The sequence below is a fragment of the Peromyscus eremicus genome, chromosome 19 (assembly GCF_949786415.1).
Source record: "Peromyscus eremicus chromosome 19, PerEre_H2_v1, whole genome shotgun sequence".
Taxonomy (NCBI): Eukaryota; Metazoa; Chordata; class Mammalia; order Rodentia; family Cricetidae; genus Peromyscus; species Peromyscus eremicus.
Window position 1 is genome coordinate 3,190,794 of NC_081435.1, and position 21,138 is coordinate 3,211,931.

A 21,138-nucleotide genomic window follows, 5' to 3' on the forward strand; every position below is an offset into this window, starting at 1 on the left:
GGTGGAGGATCTTTTCCCAAAATGCATAGGATGAGTAGTGTCCCACATTTTGGATTGTTTTGCATTTTGGAATATTTGCATATACATAATGAAGAATCTTGAGGATGCTTAGTGCTCAGGTAGCTTTCTCTACTCTTACACACTCCAGGGCCCCATACCAGGAAATGATGCTGCCCAGTTTCAGGGCTGGCTCTTCCCACATCAATTAAGGCAATCAAGACAACCCCCATAGACATGTCCAAAGGCCAAGCCAGTGTAGACAGTCAGTTCCTCCTTGAGATGCTCTTTCTAGGTGATTCTGGGTTGTGTCAAGTTAAATATGAGCTAACCATCACAGGACCCAAGTGTAACATGAACTCCATGAACGTTTTATAAACACACATTGTATACATGTAGGTTGAAAGTAATTTTATGCAATATATTTTAAACAATTTTGTGCATAGAGCAAAGTTTGTATGTCATAAACCATCAGAACTGTGTTGTTCTGCTGATAATCAAAGTGTTTTGATCTTGAAGCATTTTCCATTTTGAATTGGGGCTTGGGGGATGCTCAACTTATTTTACATTTTGAAGTTTTTGGAGACTAAGGACCAGAAATAGTGTTTAGTCTGGAGGAACCTTACATAACCCCATTGCATAAGAATCCTTAGAGCTTCTGCTAAGGAGGCAGGTATTGCTCTCAGGGAGCCACTGCTCCCTGGCCCAGGTTGATGGCTCTCCAGGGCAAGACTTTGGGATCCACACTAAAAGCCTTTTAGATGAAGGCTCTCAGAGACTCACAGGACTTCACAGAGAAGACTTCTTATCATAGGGAACTGGATAAGAGCAACAGCTTCAAGTCTAAGTTAGAAAACCTCAGCTTTTCTGACCATTGAGGAAATAGCTGGTTCAAGCCCGTGCTTACTCCCCCGCCAAGAGGCAATGCTGAGCAGGATGAACCATAGCCTGCCCTCTAGAGGGGAGTGCTGGCATTGCACACAGGTGCACTGCGGGCCAGTGAGCTTCATCACCATTTTGAATCGTGTAGAGGGAAAATGATGAAGCATGAAATCAGAACAAAAGACGCCTCCTTTGAAACCCGGTGGACAAGTAGAAGGTGACATTGGAAGTGTGTGTGGTAGAAGGGGACTCAACAGGGACGGGGCACAAAGAAGGCCTTGGCAGTGAGAACCTGCAGGGACAGAAGGTGGCCTGCCAGCAGGACACGATGAGAAGCTAAGAGATGGGCAGCACCTCGAAGTCTGTGCCAGGGAGCCTGTGCTGTGCCCTGAGAACCAAGAAAGTTAGCATGCTCACTGTTGATGGCAGAAGACTCCCTGGCTGCATGGTGGAAGGTGATCTGGGGAGCAGGGGAGGACCACAGGAGTGATGATATGGCTGAGCCCAGGGGTGTGCCATGAGAGTTCGGGGGCAAATCCCAAGGTTTGAATGGGCCGATTGGACGAGAAAGGAGGAAGATGAGTGATGATTCCATGTGTGGCCCCCTGGTCCTGGTCGTGGTAGAACGAAGTCAGGACTCTGGCTGGCATGCAGGAGTTTGTCCGAGTGCTGGGCACTGTGGTGTCTCTCACAGCTGCAGTAGTCAGCCGTCATCTGCCTGTGTGGTCTCAGCGCTGGTCTCCGGTTAGCCCCGGAGCACCTGAAGCTGACCGCACCATCGGGAATCGATGGAGAACCGGGACTTCCTCAGCCAGGCCTCCCGGTAATCTACCTGCTTCCACACTCCAGGATAACTTCATATCCCTGGACATAGAAGATGGCAATCTCATGGTGAGATACAAGCTGAATTCGGAGCTGCCCAAAGAGAAAGGAATCCAAGACACCGTCAACAACGGGCGAGATCACACGGTACGTCCTTGGAGTCTGTTGATTTGAAATTTTAGAAGTCAGTGAACCTTTAAAATGAAATAAGTGCCCCCAAACAAAAATAGGCAAATGACACACAAACCTGTTACAAGGTGAACTTATTAACTGAGGGGTGTGTCCTTTAAAAATGTGAACATTTAGGCATAAAGTATAATATATGTAGCATATGTAAATTATGTAAACCTTGATAAATTTCAACTGAGAACATTTCCATTAAAGTGAGACTACTTCTACTAAAATGTTTTAGGACAGTGGTTTTTAACCTTCCTAATGCTATGATGGTCCTAAAGGGGTCACAACCCATAGGTTGAGAACCACCGTGCTGGGGGCTTGGGGAGATAACTCAGACTGTATGAGGAGCCGAGCTGAGCTTCTCAGAAACTAAGAAAAAGCTGTGTGTGGTGGGCTGGTCATCCCAGCACTGGGGATGTAAAGGCAGGCAGGTCCCTGGTGTTTGTGGGCTAGCAGCCTAGACTATGTGAGTGAAGACCCTGTCTCAAATCAAAGGTGAACAGTGCCCGAGGAACAACACCTACAGTTAGTTGTTTTCTGACCTCTGCACACACGTTCACACACATGCAGAAACATGAACATGTGCACAGACACACACACAGACACACACACACACTGGGCAGGCTTCTACCATGCATGTAAATAAATGCCAAGGAAAATAAAACCACAGTTACTCTGAACCACCACAAATAGGTTTGTGTCTCATTGCTTGCTCGTTCATTTCCATTCATTTTAGATTTCGATTACAATCGGAAACTCAAGAAAACTCATGTGGGTGTATATGCATGACCATAACATAAAAATTGAAGGGGAAATATTTGATTTCGGCACATATTATCTTGGAGGAATTCCAATTGCAATCAGAGAAAGGTAAGATGATGCTGTGGGTTTTTTGGGGGGTGGGGTGGGGACCACTGCATGCATGTGAAGGTCAGAAGACCACTTGTGGAGGTTGGTTCTCTCCTCCTACCCTGTGTGTCCTGAGCATCAAACTCAGGTCATCGGGCTTGACAGTAAGTGTCCTTACCCACTGAGCCGTCTCGTCACCCCAGTGTTCCGCATTTTATTAAAGCAGACCCCCTCTCACACTGGCAGTGATTGCTACCAACAATTCTAGTCCCCTTCATTTAATTTTAGCCATAGGCAGTTAACTTTGCAATACTAACAATGCAGTCTGGAAAGAACAGATTGTAGAATTGAATAATGGGACTGGCCATCCAACATGGGGGAGTGGGGTAAAATGTCTGACACTCCCATGCCCCTGGTTGTCACTCCGGGAAGGAGAGAAACACAGAGTCCAGTTGGGTGGATAACACTGAGGGAAACAAAAGGAGTCTATTGATCTACCCATTAAAGAATTTCATGGACAGGTGTAGGCTAAGAACACACATATGGGGGAGGGTAGAGAGTGAGAGGGAGGGAGAGAGAGAGAGAGAGAGAGAGAGACAGAGACAGAGACAGAGACAGAGAGGAAGGCTTTTCCTGGCAGTCTGACTTATGCTTCCAAATGAGAAGCTCCCCCCTTTTCTAAATAAGCTTATACTTTTCTTTCTTGCTTTAATTAAAATCCCAAGAGCAGAGACATAAATGAAGTGGACGGAAGCCCGTGGAAATATTACCTGGCCTTTTGTTTCTTCAGAAATAAAACGCTACGCGGTATTTATCAGTTTCTGGCCTCTTATCCATCTGGTAAGGTGTTTGGCCATCCAGTGAGCCCCTGCAACTGTCAGCTGATGAGGGATGCTGGCAGGCTGGTGGCCTAGAGAGCCTCAGCAGGACCCTGCAGGGGCAGCCACACAGCTCTTCTCAAGGACCCTGGTTTAGTCAGAGAGCTCACACCTGACAGGAACGAGGCCCGGTGGAGTCCTGGCTGTGTCCTGAAGCTTTGCACTGCAGAGACCATGGCTCTCCTCCCTCTCAGCCTCCTAGGAATGAGGACTCAGGCCTTTGAGTGACTTGAGATTATAACTGGGAATCACGTGTCTGTTGATCCCATCTATAAATCCTTCCTGATAAGGCCAGAGGACCTGGCACCAACCAGGACATTTCCCCTTGGATTTGAGTGTAATCGTAAAACATGGAGACAAAGGTTACAGGAAAGTGGCAGTCAGCCGGAGTCTGACAGACACTGGGCTCAGCATCACTTTGAGATCTTGTAGTTCCCTCACATCTGCTGACTCCAGCCAGGGAGCTGGATGAGCTTTTGTGGGCAGATGGGCCCAGAGTACGCACATCCATTCCAATGCAGGAAGTCATTGAACAGCACTTGCCCTGACATAATCAGGTTCCTCTAGCAAGTATCTTCAGACCTTGCATCCTGGAGGAAGTGTGGACGCCTAGGCCCTCAGCTGGCCCGAGAGAATGGATATAAACAAATTTGTAAAGTCACCGGCCCCAGAAATTGAAGCATTCATCCCTCCTCTCCAAGGTGAAGGCTGTCTTTCTAAAATAGGTAGGCCACAGTGCCAACGAAGGTGTGCTTTTCTTTTAGTTAAATTTAATTTATGCACATTCCACATAGCTCTGCTGTTTATAATGAATCTGACTAGACTGAAGGCAGGACACCTTTCCATTTGGATTAGTAGAGCTGCCTTAGGGATTTATAATGAAATTGGCACTGGGTTTTCTTAGTACATCATTTGATTAAGAAACATTGCCGGGCGGTGGTGGCGCACGCCTTTAATCCCAGCACTCGGGAGGCAGAGCCAGGCGGATCTCTGTGAGTTCGAGGCCAGCCTGGGCTACCAAGTGAGTCCCAGGAAAGGCGCAAAGCTACACAGAGAAACCCTGTCTCGAAAAACCAAAAAAAAAAAAAAAAAAAAAAGAAACATTAATATTTGCTTAGACCTCAGTCAGTTCATGTGTATTAATATTTTTCATGAATTCACCTCCACATAGGTCAGGAAGTCCAACCAAAGAGGAATGGCAGGGTGCCTCCCAGAAAGGTCTGCTATAGAAATTGATTGTGTAGGCCTGGGAAGATGTGTCATTCTGTAAAGGGCTCAGTGGACAAACACGAGAACCCAAGGTCAGATCTCTAGCACCTACATAAAAAAGCCAGGCATGGGGTTGGGGACTTAGCTCAGTGGTAGAGCGCTTGCCTAGCAAGCACAAGGCCCTGGGTTCGGTCCTCAGCTCCGGAAAATTAAAAAAAAAAAAAAGCCATGCATGGTAGTTCCTTTAATTGTAGTGCTAGGTAGCAGAGGCAAGAGGATGCCTCTGACTTCCTGGTCAGCCAGTCTAGCTGACTTGTTGAGCTCCAGTTTCAGTGAGGGACCTTGTCTATTGGAGAGCAATAGAGACAGACATCCATTGTTAACCTCTGGCTTCAACATGCACATGCATACAAACCCACACACACAGGAATGCATACACACATATACACGCATACACCACACAGCCAGAAGAAATTGCTGGTGTAACGATAATAGGGTAGTAATGTAGGGTAAATAGTGATGCACCAGGTACTATATAGATAGCCCTACTGTCTTGCAATGAGTCCTCAGTTTCCCTAAGTGTTATTGAGCATGTTACACATATTAAGTTAATCATATGACAGGCCCATGAAGCAGAATAGTGGGTTTTCATTTTGGATTAGAGAGGAACAGAGGAGTAAAGGTGCCCAGTCAAGCCAGCCTAGGCCTTGAGCCAGACAGCCCAGCTCCAGAGCCCACAGCCCTCACCCACTCTGAGCCTCTCACGTACCTGTGTTGTGTCCACCATCACTCCAGGCTCTTTCTGAACATCAACGTATTTCATCCTCAAAACAACCACTTGCTCACATGGCACAGTTTGGGGGTAGCAGGTAGATTCAAACCCAGGGTGTCAGCTTGGCGTTGATTAGATCAGCCATGTTTTCCATAATGTAGTAGAACTAAAAAGTAACAGTTTGCTGAGTTCACAGGGTCTGTGGTAAAATAGAGCCTGAAGGTTTTTAGCACACCCCTGGATCTTGAATTCCCACGTACATATTTCTATATCACCTGCAGTTACAGCGCATCCACAGACTTTCCATCCATTGAGAAGCACCAGGAAACCAGCCTTTCTGGGGAGGCCAGCCTGACAGGTCTCCTTTCTACACTCCTCCCCCAGGTTTAACATCTCCACGCCTGCTTTCCAAGGCTGCATGAAGAATCTGAAGAAAACCAGTGGTGTTGTCAGGTTGAATGACACTGTGGGAGTCACCAAGAAGTGCTCCGAAGACTGGAAGGTAAGCAGGACTCAGAGCGTGGGACACACTGCATCCCAGAGGGCCATGGTGCTGCCGCGGTGAGCTGGCTTCATGCCTATGAAACCTGATTGTGTGGCAAAGCAAAGCGCGAGTCCGTCTGGACTGCACTGATGGTGTTCGCCATTTCAGGGAAGTGATGCAGTTTTAGAGCCCGTATCTGGGCATCCAGGACACGATTATAACATCAGTGATTTCCATGTTTGCATTTCAGCTCGTGCGAACTGCCTCGTTCTCCAGAGCAGGACAGATGAGCTTTACCAACTTGGATGTGCCCCTGCCTGACCGCTTCCAGCTCTCTTTTGGGTTTCAGACCTTTCAGCCCAGTGGTACATTATTGAGTCATCAGACACGGGTAAGAGGTGGTATGTTTGAGTTAAGATTTTGGCTCTACAGTTTCTGTCCAGAGCAGCAGAGAGGTTTGGAGGGTAGAGGACTTAGGCATTCTATCTGCTATCATGTGAGCAACTCTCCACCTGGGGCAGATCCTGAAGGGAACCCAGCTAGAAGCTGCCTAGTAATTGACAGAGCTGGATTTGTGTGTATTGAGCAGTCTTTTCCATTCTTTGCAGGTAAGTGTTAAAATGAACTATAACAGGTATAAGCAATAATGTGGCTTAGGAAAACATTAAGATTTATACTCAATTTCTTCTTGATTACAACTTCAAAAGATGGTCTTCAGAATCCTGTATTACAGCAATTACTCCTCAGAAAATCTTTACCCTGGAGAGTTTGAGGAAATCGGGCCCAGTGCCCTCTTCAGTAGAGATTCCCTTGGGGGCTGGGGAGGTGACTTGGAAGTAAAGTGCTTACTTACTATGCAAATGTGAGGATTGACATTTGAATCTACAGCACCCCAGCACCCACGTGAAGGTGGGCACGACAGGCCACCTCTAATCTCGGCTTAGGGGGAGCAGACAGGATATCCCCTTAGCAGTCTAGGGCTCAATCTCCTGAGCTAGACCAGCCCAAATGGTGAGCTCTGGGTTCTGTAAGAGACCCTGTCTGAATATGTGAGGTAGACAGCAATCAGGGAAAACACCTGGAGGCAACCGTGTGCCTCCACACACATGTGCACCCGCGAGTGCACACCACATGGGCATACACAGAAAAGGAGCACACAGCGAGAGAATGAGAGCAAGGGAGAGAGACTGAGACACTGAGACTGTTCACAGACGAGGCCCTCTATAGCTCCTGAGATGAGTCAGCTTAGAAATCCACTCACAGGAAGAATGGGACTTTAAAATAAATAATGGTTTTTGGTTTGTTTCTTTAGTGTTGCCAATCACAGCGGATATTTTGTATCAGATCTAAAAGATGACAGTGGCTGCCTCTGTGGCTATGCCCATTAGGAGGGTCACTTGCCTTTTGGTAAACTTGTTTACCAGTTTTTGCAGACTTTTAAAATGATCGCTAAAGAGACAACATGTGCCATTAGATAGTACAGGAGGCGGTCTATCCAAGCTTGATAGCACATTAGTTTGACCTAATGTGCGCTCTCTCTCTCTCTCTGTCTCTGTCTCTCTCTCTCTCTCTGTATGCACATGTGAGCACACTTGTGGCCATGTGGTCACGTATGTGTAGGTGAATGTGTGTGCTCAAGAACAACTTCGTGTATCATTCCTCAGGAGCCATCGCCTTGTTTGAGACAAGGACTCCCCCCAGCCTAGGGCTCACCAAATAGGCTAAGCTGCCTAGCCAGCCCTAGAGATCATCCCGTTTCCCTCTCCCCAGCCCTGGGATTGTGAGCACACACCACTGCACCCAGATTTTTCTATGTGGGTCTGGGAACTGGGCTCAGGTCTTCATCCTTGTGTGGCAAACATTTTCCTGACCGAGCCATGTCCCCAGCGCTGACCCAGCACAATTCTGTCACATGTAAGTACAGTTGGTACACACTCCACAAAATGGTTGAAAGCAGATGGAAGGATTAGATTAGCAACAAGTTAGAGCAACCCTGTGCAGTACAGGAATTCTAGAAATGTCTTAGGGATATTGCTTTCAAGTTCAAAAATGGCTATTTAGGAAACACAATTGATCCCACTGGTAACAAGTTCTGCAAAGCCGTCACTGGCTGTAAGGATGCACTGGAGAGAAACTGGCAGATATCACACAGCTTAAGGAAAATGTCAGAAATTAGGCACAACAGAGAAACTGAATGAAGCTGAAATGACCACTAATGATAGATTTTAAGTTACTCATTGACAGAAAGAGTCAATGTTTTGCCAGTGTTTGGATGAGCACAGCTTGACATGGAAAGTTGGGCTTCTTAGAAATGATGACCGAAACATAAAACACTTATGAAAATCACAGAGAAGGAGTCATTGTTGTTATCTTACATAGGAAAAAAGATTCTGAATGATGATGAATCAACTCCTTGCTGTAAACTTTATGCAGAAGAGAATGGATTCTGACAGAAATAACTTCATCAAAATAAGTAAAAATAGGGGGAAATTAGATGTGATTTAATGTTGTATACATCTGGTTAGAAAATCAAGTGGGCCTAACAAAAGTAGATCTAGACAAAGACTGACAAATTCATCAATGTTGAAGTAATCTGCATATCATTATTATATTCATAAACAAGGAGATGAACTATTTAAAATTATCTTTCAATCGAGAGGCAAGGACCAAATATCTGGGTCAAAACGCCCTGGCTGCTTTATGCCTAGTTCTGATCGTTCATTCGTCGTCTCTAAATGCACATTAATTGGTGGTGGTATATTCTGGGATGGTTTCAGACAAGTAGCCTGCAGGTCACCTTAGAAGATGGTCACATTGCGTTGAGCACCAGGGACAGCAGCGACCCCATCTTCAAGTCTTCACAGACCTACGGGGACGGCTTACTGCATCACGTGTCTGTAATCAGCGACACCTCAGGGTGAGTGGACTGCCTCTGCTGCCGGGGTCTAGTTCACCAGAGTTCTCCAGCATAGCTTCTCAGATCATCTCTTCCTGGTGCTGATGCTGGTTGGCTATGTGTTTTCCCTTTCCTAGTTCTGTCCCTGTGTCCTGACTGAGATGTAAAGTCAGTGGTCAGGTGTGTGTGGATAGATAAAATTCAAAATGGACTACCCACCCTAAACGTGGGAGGAACCACCACAAACCTTCTTATAGAATGGCATGGGTGGGCCTCCAAAAATGTGGTGAAGACATGCACACCTGAGACTGCTCTCCTGTGATTCTGTGTCCAGGGGTTTAAAAACAGGGCAAATCAATTGTTTCAGAATTCGGAGTGGTGGTTATTCCTGGAGAGGGAGGGAAGCTGGGAACTACAATTAACGCAAGGTATTTGTGTTCTTGAGGTACTGGGAAAGTTGATATCTTTCTATGAATGCAAACTATATTGATATGTTCATGTTGCAAAAATTCATTGAGGGATTGGAGAGATGGCTCAGTAGTTAAGATCACTGGCTTCTCTTTCAGAGGACCCAGGTTCAATTCCTAGCACCTACATGGTGGCCCACAACCATTTTTAACTCCAATTCCAGAGAATCCGACTCCCACTTCTGGCTCCTCAGACACTAGGCACATACATGGTGCACAGACATGCATTTAGGCAAGGCACACATACACATAAAATAAAAATAAACAAACCTTTTTAAAAAATTGCTTGAGCAGATATCTATGATGTATATTTTCAGTACATATATATTATTTGGCCGAAGTGTTGTGTGTAAAAATACTTTGCACTTTCAAATCATTTCTGATTTGACTAGTGGTGGGTGACAGATTTGAGTCTGGGTCAGTCAGTAGATGGTGCCCACAGTGTGGGGGTGTTTCGTTGCAGTTTTGTTTTTTGTGAGGAGTCTCACCCTTTTCTTGTGTCTCTCCTTTTTCAGCCTCCGACTCCTCATTGATGACCAGGTTCAGGGAAGGAACCGAAGGCTCCCTGGCTTCTCGAATCTCCAACAGTCCCTCCGTCTGGGAGGTGGTTATTTCGAGGGTTGTATCAGCAACGTTTTTGTCCAAAGGTGGGGGATCTTTTTTCTGTGGTTATCAATAAGAGCCCACCCACCTGCACAGTGTCACACTTAACCCAGTTACTGGATTAGATTTCTTAGTATTTCTCAAGGCTCTAATTCTGCCTCAATATTTCCAAAATTCATTTAAAAACCAACAAGCAAAAGCTCCTAGCATCTCAGACCTTGGAAAAGATCTAATAAAAATTAACTTTCAGATCATGGCCCTTGAAAAACTATTCATGCTATATGGTTTCATTTTAACCAAGACTGTACAGTTTGATTGGATCAGGTTTCCATGGCTTTTAGGGCAAAGGAATTTTGAGGATCTGTGCAGTTCTGGGGACACCCATTCAGACAGTGCTGACCATGACTTTCAGAAGAGTAGAGCTCCAGGATTCCACGCATACAAGCTTTAATTGGTGTCTCTGATTCAGAACACTGTAGCAGAGGAAGGTCCTGGCTCTGGCTGGGAACCTTAGGCTGGAACTTGCAGCCTTCCAAAATGGCACCATCATCCCTCCGACCATCCAGCAGGCATGAACCTTCTGGATCACGATGAGGCACACAGTTCTCACTCCTGTCCATAGCTGATAAAGCAGCTCTCTTGAGCTTGTAGGCCAGTGGTTGGAGCAGGGCGTGGGGGGAGCAGAGAAGACAGGAGGTGTGTACTCACAGCCTCTGCTAGACAACACACACAGCTAAGCAAGCACCGTCACACAGATCTTTCCATAAACGACTTCTGTGGCGTCCTGACGCTCACCCAGATTCCTGTGCTGAGCCATGTCTGTAACTTCCCTCTCTGCGGATTTGATTTGATATTTCTATATGATATCCATTTCAAAGAATAAACCAGCGTTCCTGCCATACTTGAAGTCCACAGAACTTTCTGGAGCCCTTCTATCTTGCATATGTGACTTGCGCAGATGAAAAAGTTCATGTAGGAATCATGACAGTAAGAATGTCCTTTGCCACGAGCTCTTTCTGCTTACTTGTGGGTCTCCCTCCACAGGCAAGAATTTGGTCATAGTTTTCATTTTTCCCTCATTCCAGGTTGTCACAGAGTCCCCAAGTCCTGGATTTGGCCAGTAAATCTACCAAGAGGGACGCCTCCTTGGGAGGCTGCAGTTTAAACAAGCCGCCTTTCCTTCTGCTGTTCAGAGGCCCCAAGAGGCTCAACAAGGCCAGGACTTTCGATGTCAATCAGGTAAGTGCCAAAGCCTTGCCTTGGGTTTAACTTCTCCTCACCTTGCCTAGGGGGAGATGATGGGAGAGGGTAGCACATCCCCCAGTCTCTGCTGGTTAGGGCCGCCATGAAGCGGCACCAAAGGATCAGCAGCAGTTGACAGGCACCAAAATGGCAAAGCCAGGGCTGAGGGATGGCTCAGTCAGCAGGGTGGTAGAGTCATGCACAGACGTGAGGACTCAAATTCGGATTCCCAGCACCGTGTGTGGTAGCATGCATCTATAATCGGGCACAGAGGACGTGAAGATCCTGGGATTCGCTGACCAGCCAGTCCAGCTGGATTGGTGAGCTCCAGATTCAGTGAGAAAGTCTGTCTCAAAGATTGAGGTGGAGGGCAACAGAGGTAGGCATCTGACTGACGCTGGCCTCGACTTCCCCATGCTCGCACATGGTCATGTATACATAAACGTACACACACGTGCACTAAAAATATGACAAAGTGATTTCTCTTCCACATTTATTTTGTATCTTGATAAGAATTGGGCAATTTTTGCAGTCTCCAAAGAAGTGGAGCTGTAACAGAATGCGGTAAGTTCACTCTGTGAGTGCAACACCAATGGACCCACTAGGGCACAAGAGAGGAAAGGAAACATTGTTACTTGTATCTAATAGGAATATCGAGGCTCATTCTCCAAGAGTGCTTCTCAAGCCAAGAAATTATGGGGCTTTCACTGGGGAAACTGATGTACATCATATAGAAAATATTTCCATCACATTAGGGGAGGTACAATCTTGAGCATGCTCAGTTAGACAACATGTGACTTTTTCATATATCCTTTGTCCAAAAGTGGTAGAATAGAAACACCCTCTGCAGAGGAATTTTCATTATAGTGCAACCATCCTGAGCAGCATTGACTCTGGGTCACCTGGAGGAGAGGCAATGTAGTCTTGGCTGTATTAAACCAGCTCCTTGCAGTTTGCTTTGCAGTGATTACTTAGTTTCATTTCTGTCACTGTGATAAATAGCCACTCATGGGAGAAAGGGATGTATTTCATCTTAAAGTTCCAGGCTACAGTCCCATCATTGTTGGGAAGTTGAGGCAGGAACTTGAAACAGTTGGTCACATCACCTCCACAGTCAAGAGCAGAGAGAAAGGAATGCATGCTTGCTCGCTTGCTTGCTTGTGATCAGCTAGAGTTCTCCACTCATACACAAGTTAGGGCTCTCGGCCTAGGGAATGGGGTCACCCACAGTGGTCTGCATCTTCCTCTATCAATTAACAAGATGATTTCCCATAGTTGTGCCCATGGACAGACCCGCTTTAGTCAATCCCTCATTAAGACTTTTCTCCTGTGATTTGAGGTTGTGCCAAGTTGACATTTAAAGATAATCATCACTGTCTTAGGGTTTCTATTGTTGTGAAGAGACACCATCTCCACAGCAACTCTTAAATGAAGGAAAAACATTTAATTTGGGTGTCTCACTTACAGTTCAGAGGTTCAGTCCATCATCATCATGGTGGGATATGGTGGTGTGCAGACAGACATGGTGCTGGAGAAGTAGCTGAGAGTCCTATATCTGACAGGCAACAGACACACTGGGCAGTATCTTGAGCATGTATAAGATGTCAAAGCCCACCTCCACAGTGACACTCTTCCTCCAACAAGACCACACCTTTGCCACAAGGCCACACCTCCTAATAGTGCCACTCTCTGTGGGGGCCATTTTCTTTCAAACCACCACAATCACAAAGGCCTTATCTGAAACAAATAAAAGCTCCCAAAGAAACCTTACTGGTATTAAAGGTGCAACAACTCACTCCTCAACCCTTGCCTAAGCCAAGATAATTGCCCTTAAAGCTACCTGCCTAGCTGCTAACAGACCTTAATTTGGCTGTTGGAATTTCTGTGGCTGATTCCTTGCTTTCATATACTTTCACGCATTAGTAGCAGGTCTGGTGATATTCTCAAGACTAGGGGAGCTATGCCCCTTCTTACATATGTGCCCACAAATATCCCTTGTGCAACTTCTATGACAAGGTATACATATTCACCCAAGCTTTGTCAAAGCCAGAGTGGCTTAGCTTGGACTGTGTATTTTAAACAGGCAAGGAGTTTTCAAATCACAATGCTCAATGACCACTTAGGTCAGAGGCATCTGAAGAGGGCCTAGGTACCTGGCAGGGCCCTCCGGGTGATTCTCGTGTCTTGCAGAGACCAAAAGGAAGTCATGTTGCTAACAAGGAAGAGTGTGATCATTGTCATTAATTAAACACAAGCTTTGGAGTTAAGAAATGCCTTGCTCTGAGCTTGGTCAACAGGGTGACCTCCCCATAACTGAGGTCACAATAAGAAGAACATGCAGCCTTGATCCACCAGGCACTGTGCTAAGGCGTGGGTACATGTTCTTATATCACTAGCCACATCGTACAAAGAAGGAGGCTCAGGTCTGGACAGAAGAGCAATTTATGCTATGAGCAGAAGGTGGACAATGGGGCTGTGCCCTCTAAGAGCAAGCTGCTGGGCTGCCGGGAGAGCTCAGTACTTGAGCACTAGTTTTTGACCAAGTAGAGCATGCTGCTCCAGCTCAGCCACAGTGTTCATTAACAATGACCATTTGCTGCTCATCCAGCTATAGTCCCCAGCTGCGTGGTGATTATTAACAGACAATACTGACTAAGAAATGTTCTGTACTGTTTAGAAACAATTCACTTCATGGATACTTGGGGACTGTTATCTTACTATGATGAGAATACTGCCTTTAGAATCGCCCCTTCAGAAATGAAGTCATGTATTTTGTTTGTTCTAAGCTGGTAGCTACTGGGACTAAGTCAGTAGGATGGCGGTGGAGCTGGTGAGGAGTCAGTAGGATGGTGGTGGAGCTGGTGAGGAGGGAAGGGACTCCACTATTACTCAGTAGGCAGAGAATGTTAAACTCAGACAATAATTGTATTTGGGAGAGCAGGGAGAGACAGAAAAATTCTAGTCCAGTCTAGATTGTAGACTACATGGTGGTGCTAGAGACTTTTGTGGAGATGGGGGACAGGCATTTGGAGAGAAAGAGAAGGAACAGAGGAGTTCGTGGCATGTTGAGTGATAGGTACCTGCAGGTCATGCAGGCAGAGAGACTTGGTGGGAAACTGTTGATATCTCCTAGGGGGCCTAGGCAGGTAGAGAGTAGTGGGGCCGTTGTTCTGAGAGGCGTTAGTGAATGCATTATCTAACTTTTCCCTCTCCTGCACAAGCTCCAGATTAGATAAACTATATTATTTCTGCTGTGAATAGCTTGGCAATGGAGAGAAAACAAGGCTTATGGTGATCTGCTCACGCCACACTCCTGGGAAAGCAGAAGGAAGTGAAAACTAGGCAGGTCCAGATGTCAGGTTTCAGATTAGTGTTGTTTTGTTTTGTTTTGTTTAGTTTATAAGCTTTTCCAATAATACCTGGTCGGTAAATGATAGACCCAGAATTCACATTAGGCATAGTATCACCCCAGTGAATGTGCTCTTCAAGTCTCTGCTGGCTTGAAAATCTTGATAAACATTGGGAAATTTGATAGAGAAAGGAGGCTGAGGGAGGGATGTGAATCCCACGCTGATGCCAGGTCAGGCTGGTGACATATGTAACTTGGACGTTTTCAGTGGCTGGTGTAGAGCTACTGAAAGGAGTTCCTCCAGCTGCTTAGGAGATTAAAGCACAGTAGTCTAGCAGCAAGCTTCATGAAGACATGTCGTAGGAAAATCGTAAACAAAGGAGTCGAGATAGCGAGTTACTACAGCCATCCGGGCAAGAGCAGGGCTGCTCTCAGGGCAGAGATGCCAGATGTGAAGAAAGAAGCAAAGAAACAAAGTCCATCACAGAGCTCAGCAGTAGGACACAAGGGTGATGCATGGAAGAAGTAGAGGGGCGGGTGTCCACAGAGGCCGTGGTGCTGAGCCTGGGTTCCTTCAAGGATGATGAGAGAATGGAGGAGTTAACAGTGTCAGAGGGAGCGTATTGACAGACAAGGAACCCTTTCTCGGAGGCAGTAGGGCCTGCTGATCCCAGGCAGGCCTCAGGCTGGGTTCTGTTCTCAAGAGGACCCAGCATAGCTCTGAATTCAAGCAGTTCACTTAGAGCTCTGATAAGTATGATTGAACATCTCCAACAGTGTGCAAGCTTGGGCTGTTTTTGTTTAGTAGTCTGTCCCTTTCTATCAGGGACTATGGGGGTCCAGCCCCTCGATAGTCCCTTCCCAGGGTCCGGGAAGAATCTACAACCAGCTGATAATTAATCTTTGAAGAAAAGAAATGAATCTATGTACACAAAATTCCTTAGTCCATACATTTTATTATTCTATCAGGTTTCTCTCTACAAGCTTATACTCTGCTCTCATTGTTAGCTCCTTTCTTGCCCAATTTCTCTCTACATTTATCTGCTGACCCCTCTAGGTTCTATCTTAATTTCTTCACCTTAGTTCTGCCCCTTCTAGGTTCTCATCCATCTAGTTCTTTCCCATCTTAGCTCCTCTCCATCTCCTCCTTTCTCTCCCATCTCCTTCTTCCTCATCTTGTTCTTCCCCATCTGGCTCTTCCTCATCTTCCATCTCATTCCTCTAGTCCTCTCTTCTAGCCCTTCAATCTAGTTCTTCCCATCTCAGTTTGTTCCTCTCAAGTTCTTACCCATCTAGTTCTTCCATTGTATTTTCTCTTCTCCGCCCTGTGCCCTGGAAATCCTGGTATAAGAAGGGAGAGGTCGAGCTAAATTGTGTAAAGCTATTACTTAATGTCCACCTCTCCTAGGCGGTGTCTCCTTGTGGAATTTACCTTAAGTCAGGTGACTAGCATGTGAACTGTTATTACTGTTAGTCCTTGAAAGTGGCCAAGGGAGATATCTGATTCCAGAGAAAGCCTTTCCTGAGGCTGTTCTCCAAACACCTGGAATGTGTATGTCCAGAGAGTGATCAGTCCACACTGTTAGCCCTTCTTAGGGAAAAGTCAACTGGGAAAACTATGAAGGCACACCTGATTTTCATAACAGAAGACAGCTGATATATAACAAGTCAAGTAACACCAAAAACTCCTTGGGATTTGTCTTCCTCTGGAGGAATTCCCTGATTCCTCCAGGTAGTGACTTTGCCATAACCAGCTGAGCTCTTATGATATATTCCTGCGGCCTGCAGCACCTCTCTGCAGCCCTGAATCTGTGTGTGTTTGTGTTGTGTGTGTATGGAGTTTGGAGGGTGTGTATGTAGTGGTGTGTGTGTGTGTGTGTGTGTGTGTGTGTGTGTGTGTGTATACCACTAGACAAGCATCCCATCTCTGGAACAAATCCCTAATTCTCTCATTACTTTCATTTAGAGACCATGTCTAACTTGGTTGCCTAGACTGGCATTGAACTTGCTGTCCTCCTGTCTCAGCTCTGGAGTAACTAAGGACTTGCAGGCCTATGCCAACAGGCCTGGCTTTGGTTGTACAGACAGCTGGTATGAAGTGTACACTCTGGCACCATATCTATCTGGGATAGGCTGGAGAGGAACACGCGACTATGAAGGAGGTTTTGGGGAACTTCTTTACTGATGGCTCCCGAAGATTCCTTGCAAAATGGCTTTCATGAGGACAACAGTTCTACCTTGATGACTTGTTTGTCAACTTGACACAACTTAGAATCACCTGAGAAGAAAGTCTCAGTGAAGGATTGTACAGATCAGGTTGACTTGGGGACATGTCTGTGAGCATTGTCTTGATTGCCTTAGCTGGTGTGGGGAGAAGCAGCAGGAAAGTGGGGATGCTGTTCCCTGGCGTAGGAACCTGGACTGTGTTTGAGTGGGGAAAGCTAGCTGTAAACGTGCTCCTGACTGGGGCTGATGTGATTAGCTGTAAGCATGCTTGCATGCATTTCTCTCTGCTCCCGACTGGGGCTGATGTGATTAGCTGTAAGCATGCTTGCATGCATTTCTCTCTGCTCCCGACTGGGGCTGATGTGATTAGCTGTAAGCATGCTTGCATGCATTTCTCTCTGCTCCCGACTGGGGCTGATGTGATTAGCTGTAAGCATGCTTGCATGCATTTCTCTCTGCTCCCGACTGGGGCTGATGTGATTAGCTGCTTCAGGTGTCTGCCTCGATGTCCGCTTTCTCTTCTAAGTCGCTTTTGTCAGAGTATTTTCTCACAGCGGCTGAAATGGAGCTAGGATCCCACCTAGGAGGCAGTTCAGTGATAGGTGGAACGTGAAGCTTGACCCCAGTTCTCTCTGCTTCATCTTGGCTCTGAGAAACACTTGCTGAGCAGTGTCCAGCAGGGGAACAACGGACTCTGCCTGGGCTTCTCTCTGCCTGGGCTTCTCTCTGCCTGGGCTTCTCTCTGCCTGGGCTTCTCTCTGCCTGGGCTTCTCTCTGCCTGGGCTTCTCTCTGCCTGGGCTTCTCTCTGCCTGGGCTTCTCTCTGCCTGGGCTTCTCTCTGCCTGGGCTTCTCTCTGCCAGGACAGCTCTTTTATCCACAGCTCTTCCCAACAACTTCTCCTCAAGAATCATGTCCAAGAGCAAGGGTCACATGGTCATTCCTGAACCAACACTTAGCAAGACAAATCCTCAGCTTTCACTTGAGTTCCGGAGATCCCCATTGAGCTCTGAGCCCTGTGGTCCAGACCTAGACACCAGAATCTGGACTCTGATGTGAGGAAAGGGGGCAATCTGGAGACTCAGTTTCTTCCACAGTTAATGCTCAAGCATAAAGTGTTGTCCACCATAGGACAGATTATTATGTCCCAGTCATTGCTGACAGCAGTGAGGACAGGTCCAGGGCCCTTGCTCTCTGCCCCTTCTCTCAGTCTGTTCCTTGCCCCGTTACAGAAGCCTAAGGGGAGGGGGCAGGTTTGGGCTCTGTGTCCTACTCTGGCTGTAGATGCCTCCTAATGGGTGTCTGCTGAGAACACTTGGTTCTTCTGATGGTCCATGATGGGATGGGATGCTGGATCCCTGCAGGCTCCAGATGTAGCGGTTTCCCCTAAAGAGGAAGACTTGTATAAGGCATGAGGAACATGTACTCTCCCCAGAAAGGAAATAAGAGAAAAGGGATGTTTGGATTCTCCAAAGCTGTGTCTTCCAGCTCCATTCCTAGCGTCCTGAAGGTGAAAGGCCCCAAGCTACAGGCGCACTGGGGCCCTGAGCGGTGCTGGGTGGGTGTGCAGGAGAGTGAGGAAGCTTAGACTAGGTGTCCACCTTCCTCTTCGTCTCCACCCAAGTGGCCCGCTGGAAGGACCCTCGGGGGTCCCCTTGGGGCCATTTGCTGAGTCTTCTATTTCTCTGCTGACTTCATCGCTTAGACGCTGTGGGGAGAACTGAGCATTTGGGCCAGGCAAGCACGCTGCCCTCCAGCTGCCCCCCCCCACTCCCCACCCCCCATCCCCCACCCCACCCCTCCTCACCTTCTCTCCTCTCCCTCACAGCTGTTGCAGGACGCACCTCAGGCCTCCCCAAGGAGCATGGAGGCATGGCAAGATGGGAAGGCCTGCCTGCCCCCTCTGAATACCCAGGCCAGCCACAGAGCCCTCCAGTTTGGGGACAGTCCTACCAGCCACTTGCTATTCAAGCTTCCCCGGGAGCTGCTGAAACCCAGGTATTTCTCTTTTCCCTTTTTTTTCTCTTTCTCTTTAAAATTTTTTTTTCTTGTTCCATTCAGTGCCAAATCAGAGCCCACTTTCCTGCCTCTCCCAGAAAAGTCTCATGAAGGGGGTGCTGTCAGTTTGCTGGAGACAGTAGCCTGCACAGGACAGAGTGGGGGCCTTCACGTTCTCTCCCCTGCACAGCTGGAATGGAAATGTGACTGCCGTGGCTGCCACAGCTGCTGCTCAGGGCCCAAACAATAAGCTTAGCTCTGGCTGAGAATTGATGGTGTTCTAAAAATAAGGCTGCTGCCCCACCCCCAAAGCTAGTTATTATTTATGTGATAAATCACCTTTCTTCTTGCGCTGTATTGAAAGGGAAATTGTTCTCTTAGGTAGCCTTGGTGCAGATGGAACATTCCTAGAGAATGCTTTTAGCTAATGATGTCAGAAGGAAGGAGAGACGCATGGTTTGTCCTTTTTGGGTGTCTTGAAGGAAAAATGGATGCCAACCATTGCTTCAGACTTTCATTTTTTAAACAGTGGCAGAAGGGCCCAGGGGTCAGAAAGACTGGCTTGAACTCTTGGTTCTCATGAGGCCTGTGCGTAGCAACACACTGGCTGTGTCACATGCTAGCTCACTTCTCTGTGATATGGATGCCGAGATAGGTCTGGAGAGGCAGGAGTTTAGTATGGGAAGTGGAAGGTGGTAGAGAGGGGGCAGGCAGGCCCAGGCTGGGAGAGCCTGAGGCTGGGATAGGGCCACTATGGAGAATGGAGTGGGCGTCAGCCTGCAGCGCTACCTGAGGAAGCCGTCTAGTCCTGCGGGGTCCCCTGAGGCAGAAATCACCTCGGAAGGGTCTATGTTCTATCATGCCTGCCACATTTAGCAGATCCAAAAAATATGACAATTGGGGACTACCCTGTGCCCTGTCACAAGCCTTCTCGAAACGGAGATATCTTTGTGACCTTCATACACAGTGTGTCTTTTCTAAGTCTGCATTTCCCTTCTGGGTCTGCCTGACATTTTAGTTATGGTACATCTCTCTCTAGCCTCCATTTTCTCATTGGTTAAAAGGGGTTAATACTTATTTCCTGACTATGGGGACAGGTTAATAGTTTGACAGGATACTGGCCCTTGGAAGTCCACTCAGCCACAGGATGACTCACAGATATGACAGTCAGAACGATCCAAAGGAAAAGCCTGAGCAAGCAGTGACCCCATGGAAAGACTCAGAACTTGTCATTTGCAGAAACTCAACTTGTAGAAGACCAGAGCAGGAGGAGGCAGGATGTCCTTCAGCTGGCCCTTCTCCTAATGACGTCATCACTTCTGGGAAGGGAGGCTCCATTGTCTAGCCCTGCTCTCTTGGCCAAGCTGGCCTTAATGACAACAATCCCTCTCTTAAAGAAGTGGCATCTGCAGATGCTGCCCTGACTGTCCCAGCTTCCCCACCACCTCCCACCCCCGGCTCTCCCCACCACTTCCCACCCCCAGCTCTCCCCACCACTTCCCACCCCGGCTCTCCCCACCCCCTCCCACCCCCGGCTCTCCCCACCACCTCCCACCCCCGGCTCTCCCCACCCCCTCCCATCCCCCGGCTCTCCCCACCACCTCCCACCCCCGGCTCTCCCCACCACCTCCCACCCCCGGCTCTCCCCACCACCTCCCACCCCCGGCTCTCCCCACCACCTCCCACCCCCGGCTCTCCCCACCCCCTCCCATCCCCGGCTCTCCCCACCACCTCCCGCCCCCGGCTCTCCCCACTACTGCTTCCCTACAACCTCCTGGCTCTCCCCACTGCCTCCTGCCCCCAGCATCTTTTCCCTTCATACATTCAGCATAGTGGCCTGCTCACAGTCAACCCTGATGCTTTCTCATCCAGGTAGCATTTTGAAAGGTGAAGTGGGGGGTAGGGGATAGAAAGCTGGTCATTACAATTGGCTATTTTTCTCATCTCTATAGCAAAAGCAACTTAAGAACGAACGGTCATTTTACTCATGGTTTGAGGGTACAGTCCACTGTGGCAGAGAAAGCAGCAGGAATATGAGGTCACATTACATCCACAGTCAGGAAGCAGAGAGATGGGCAGCTAATGCGCACTCACTTTCTCCTTTTCATTTAGTCAGGGATCCCAGCCCAGGGAGTGGTGCTGCCACATCCAGTTAAACCTCTCTGGAAGACAGACCCCTGCTGACTGCTGCAGGGTGTGTCTCTAAGTCCTGTGAAGTTGACAGTCAAGATGAGCTGTCACACTAGTGTGTGCAATCCTAAGCTACCCCAGTCCCAAATGTTTTAACAT

At 47.5% G+C, this 21,138-nt stretch overlaps 1 protein-coding gene across 1 annotated transcript in view; it reads left to right on the top strand.

Annotated features, from left to right (window-relative positions):
- The window catches only part of Lama3 (laminin subunit alpha 3), an 83,101-nt gene that overhangs the window by 46,306 nt on the left and 15,657 nt on the right, over window positions 1–21,138 (top strand). The window contains exons 24-31 of the mRNA XM_059246069.1: window positions 1,729–1,848; window positions 2,615–2,748; window positions 5,971–6,088; window positions 6,321–6,461; window positions 8,848–8,987; window positions 9,949–10,080; window positions 11,122–11,275; window positions 18,680–18,849. Coding sequence (XP_059102052.1) covers window positions 1,729–1,848; window positions 2,615–2,748; window positions 5,971–6,088; window positions 6,321–6,461; window positions 8,848–8,987; window positions 9,949–10,080; window positions 11,122–11,275; window positions 18,680–18,849 — 1,109 coding nt within the window. The remainder of the gene's footprint in view (window positions 1–1,728; window positions 1,849–2,614; window positions 2,749–5,970; window positions 6,089–6,320; window positions 6,462–8,847; window positions 8,988–9,948; window positions 10,081–11,121; window positions 11,276–18,679; window positions 18,850–21,138) is intronic.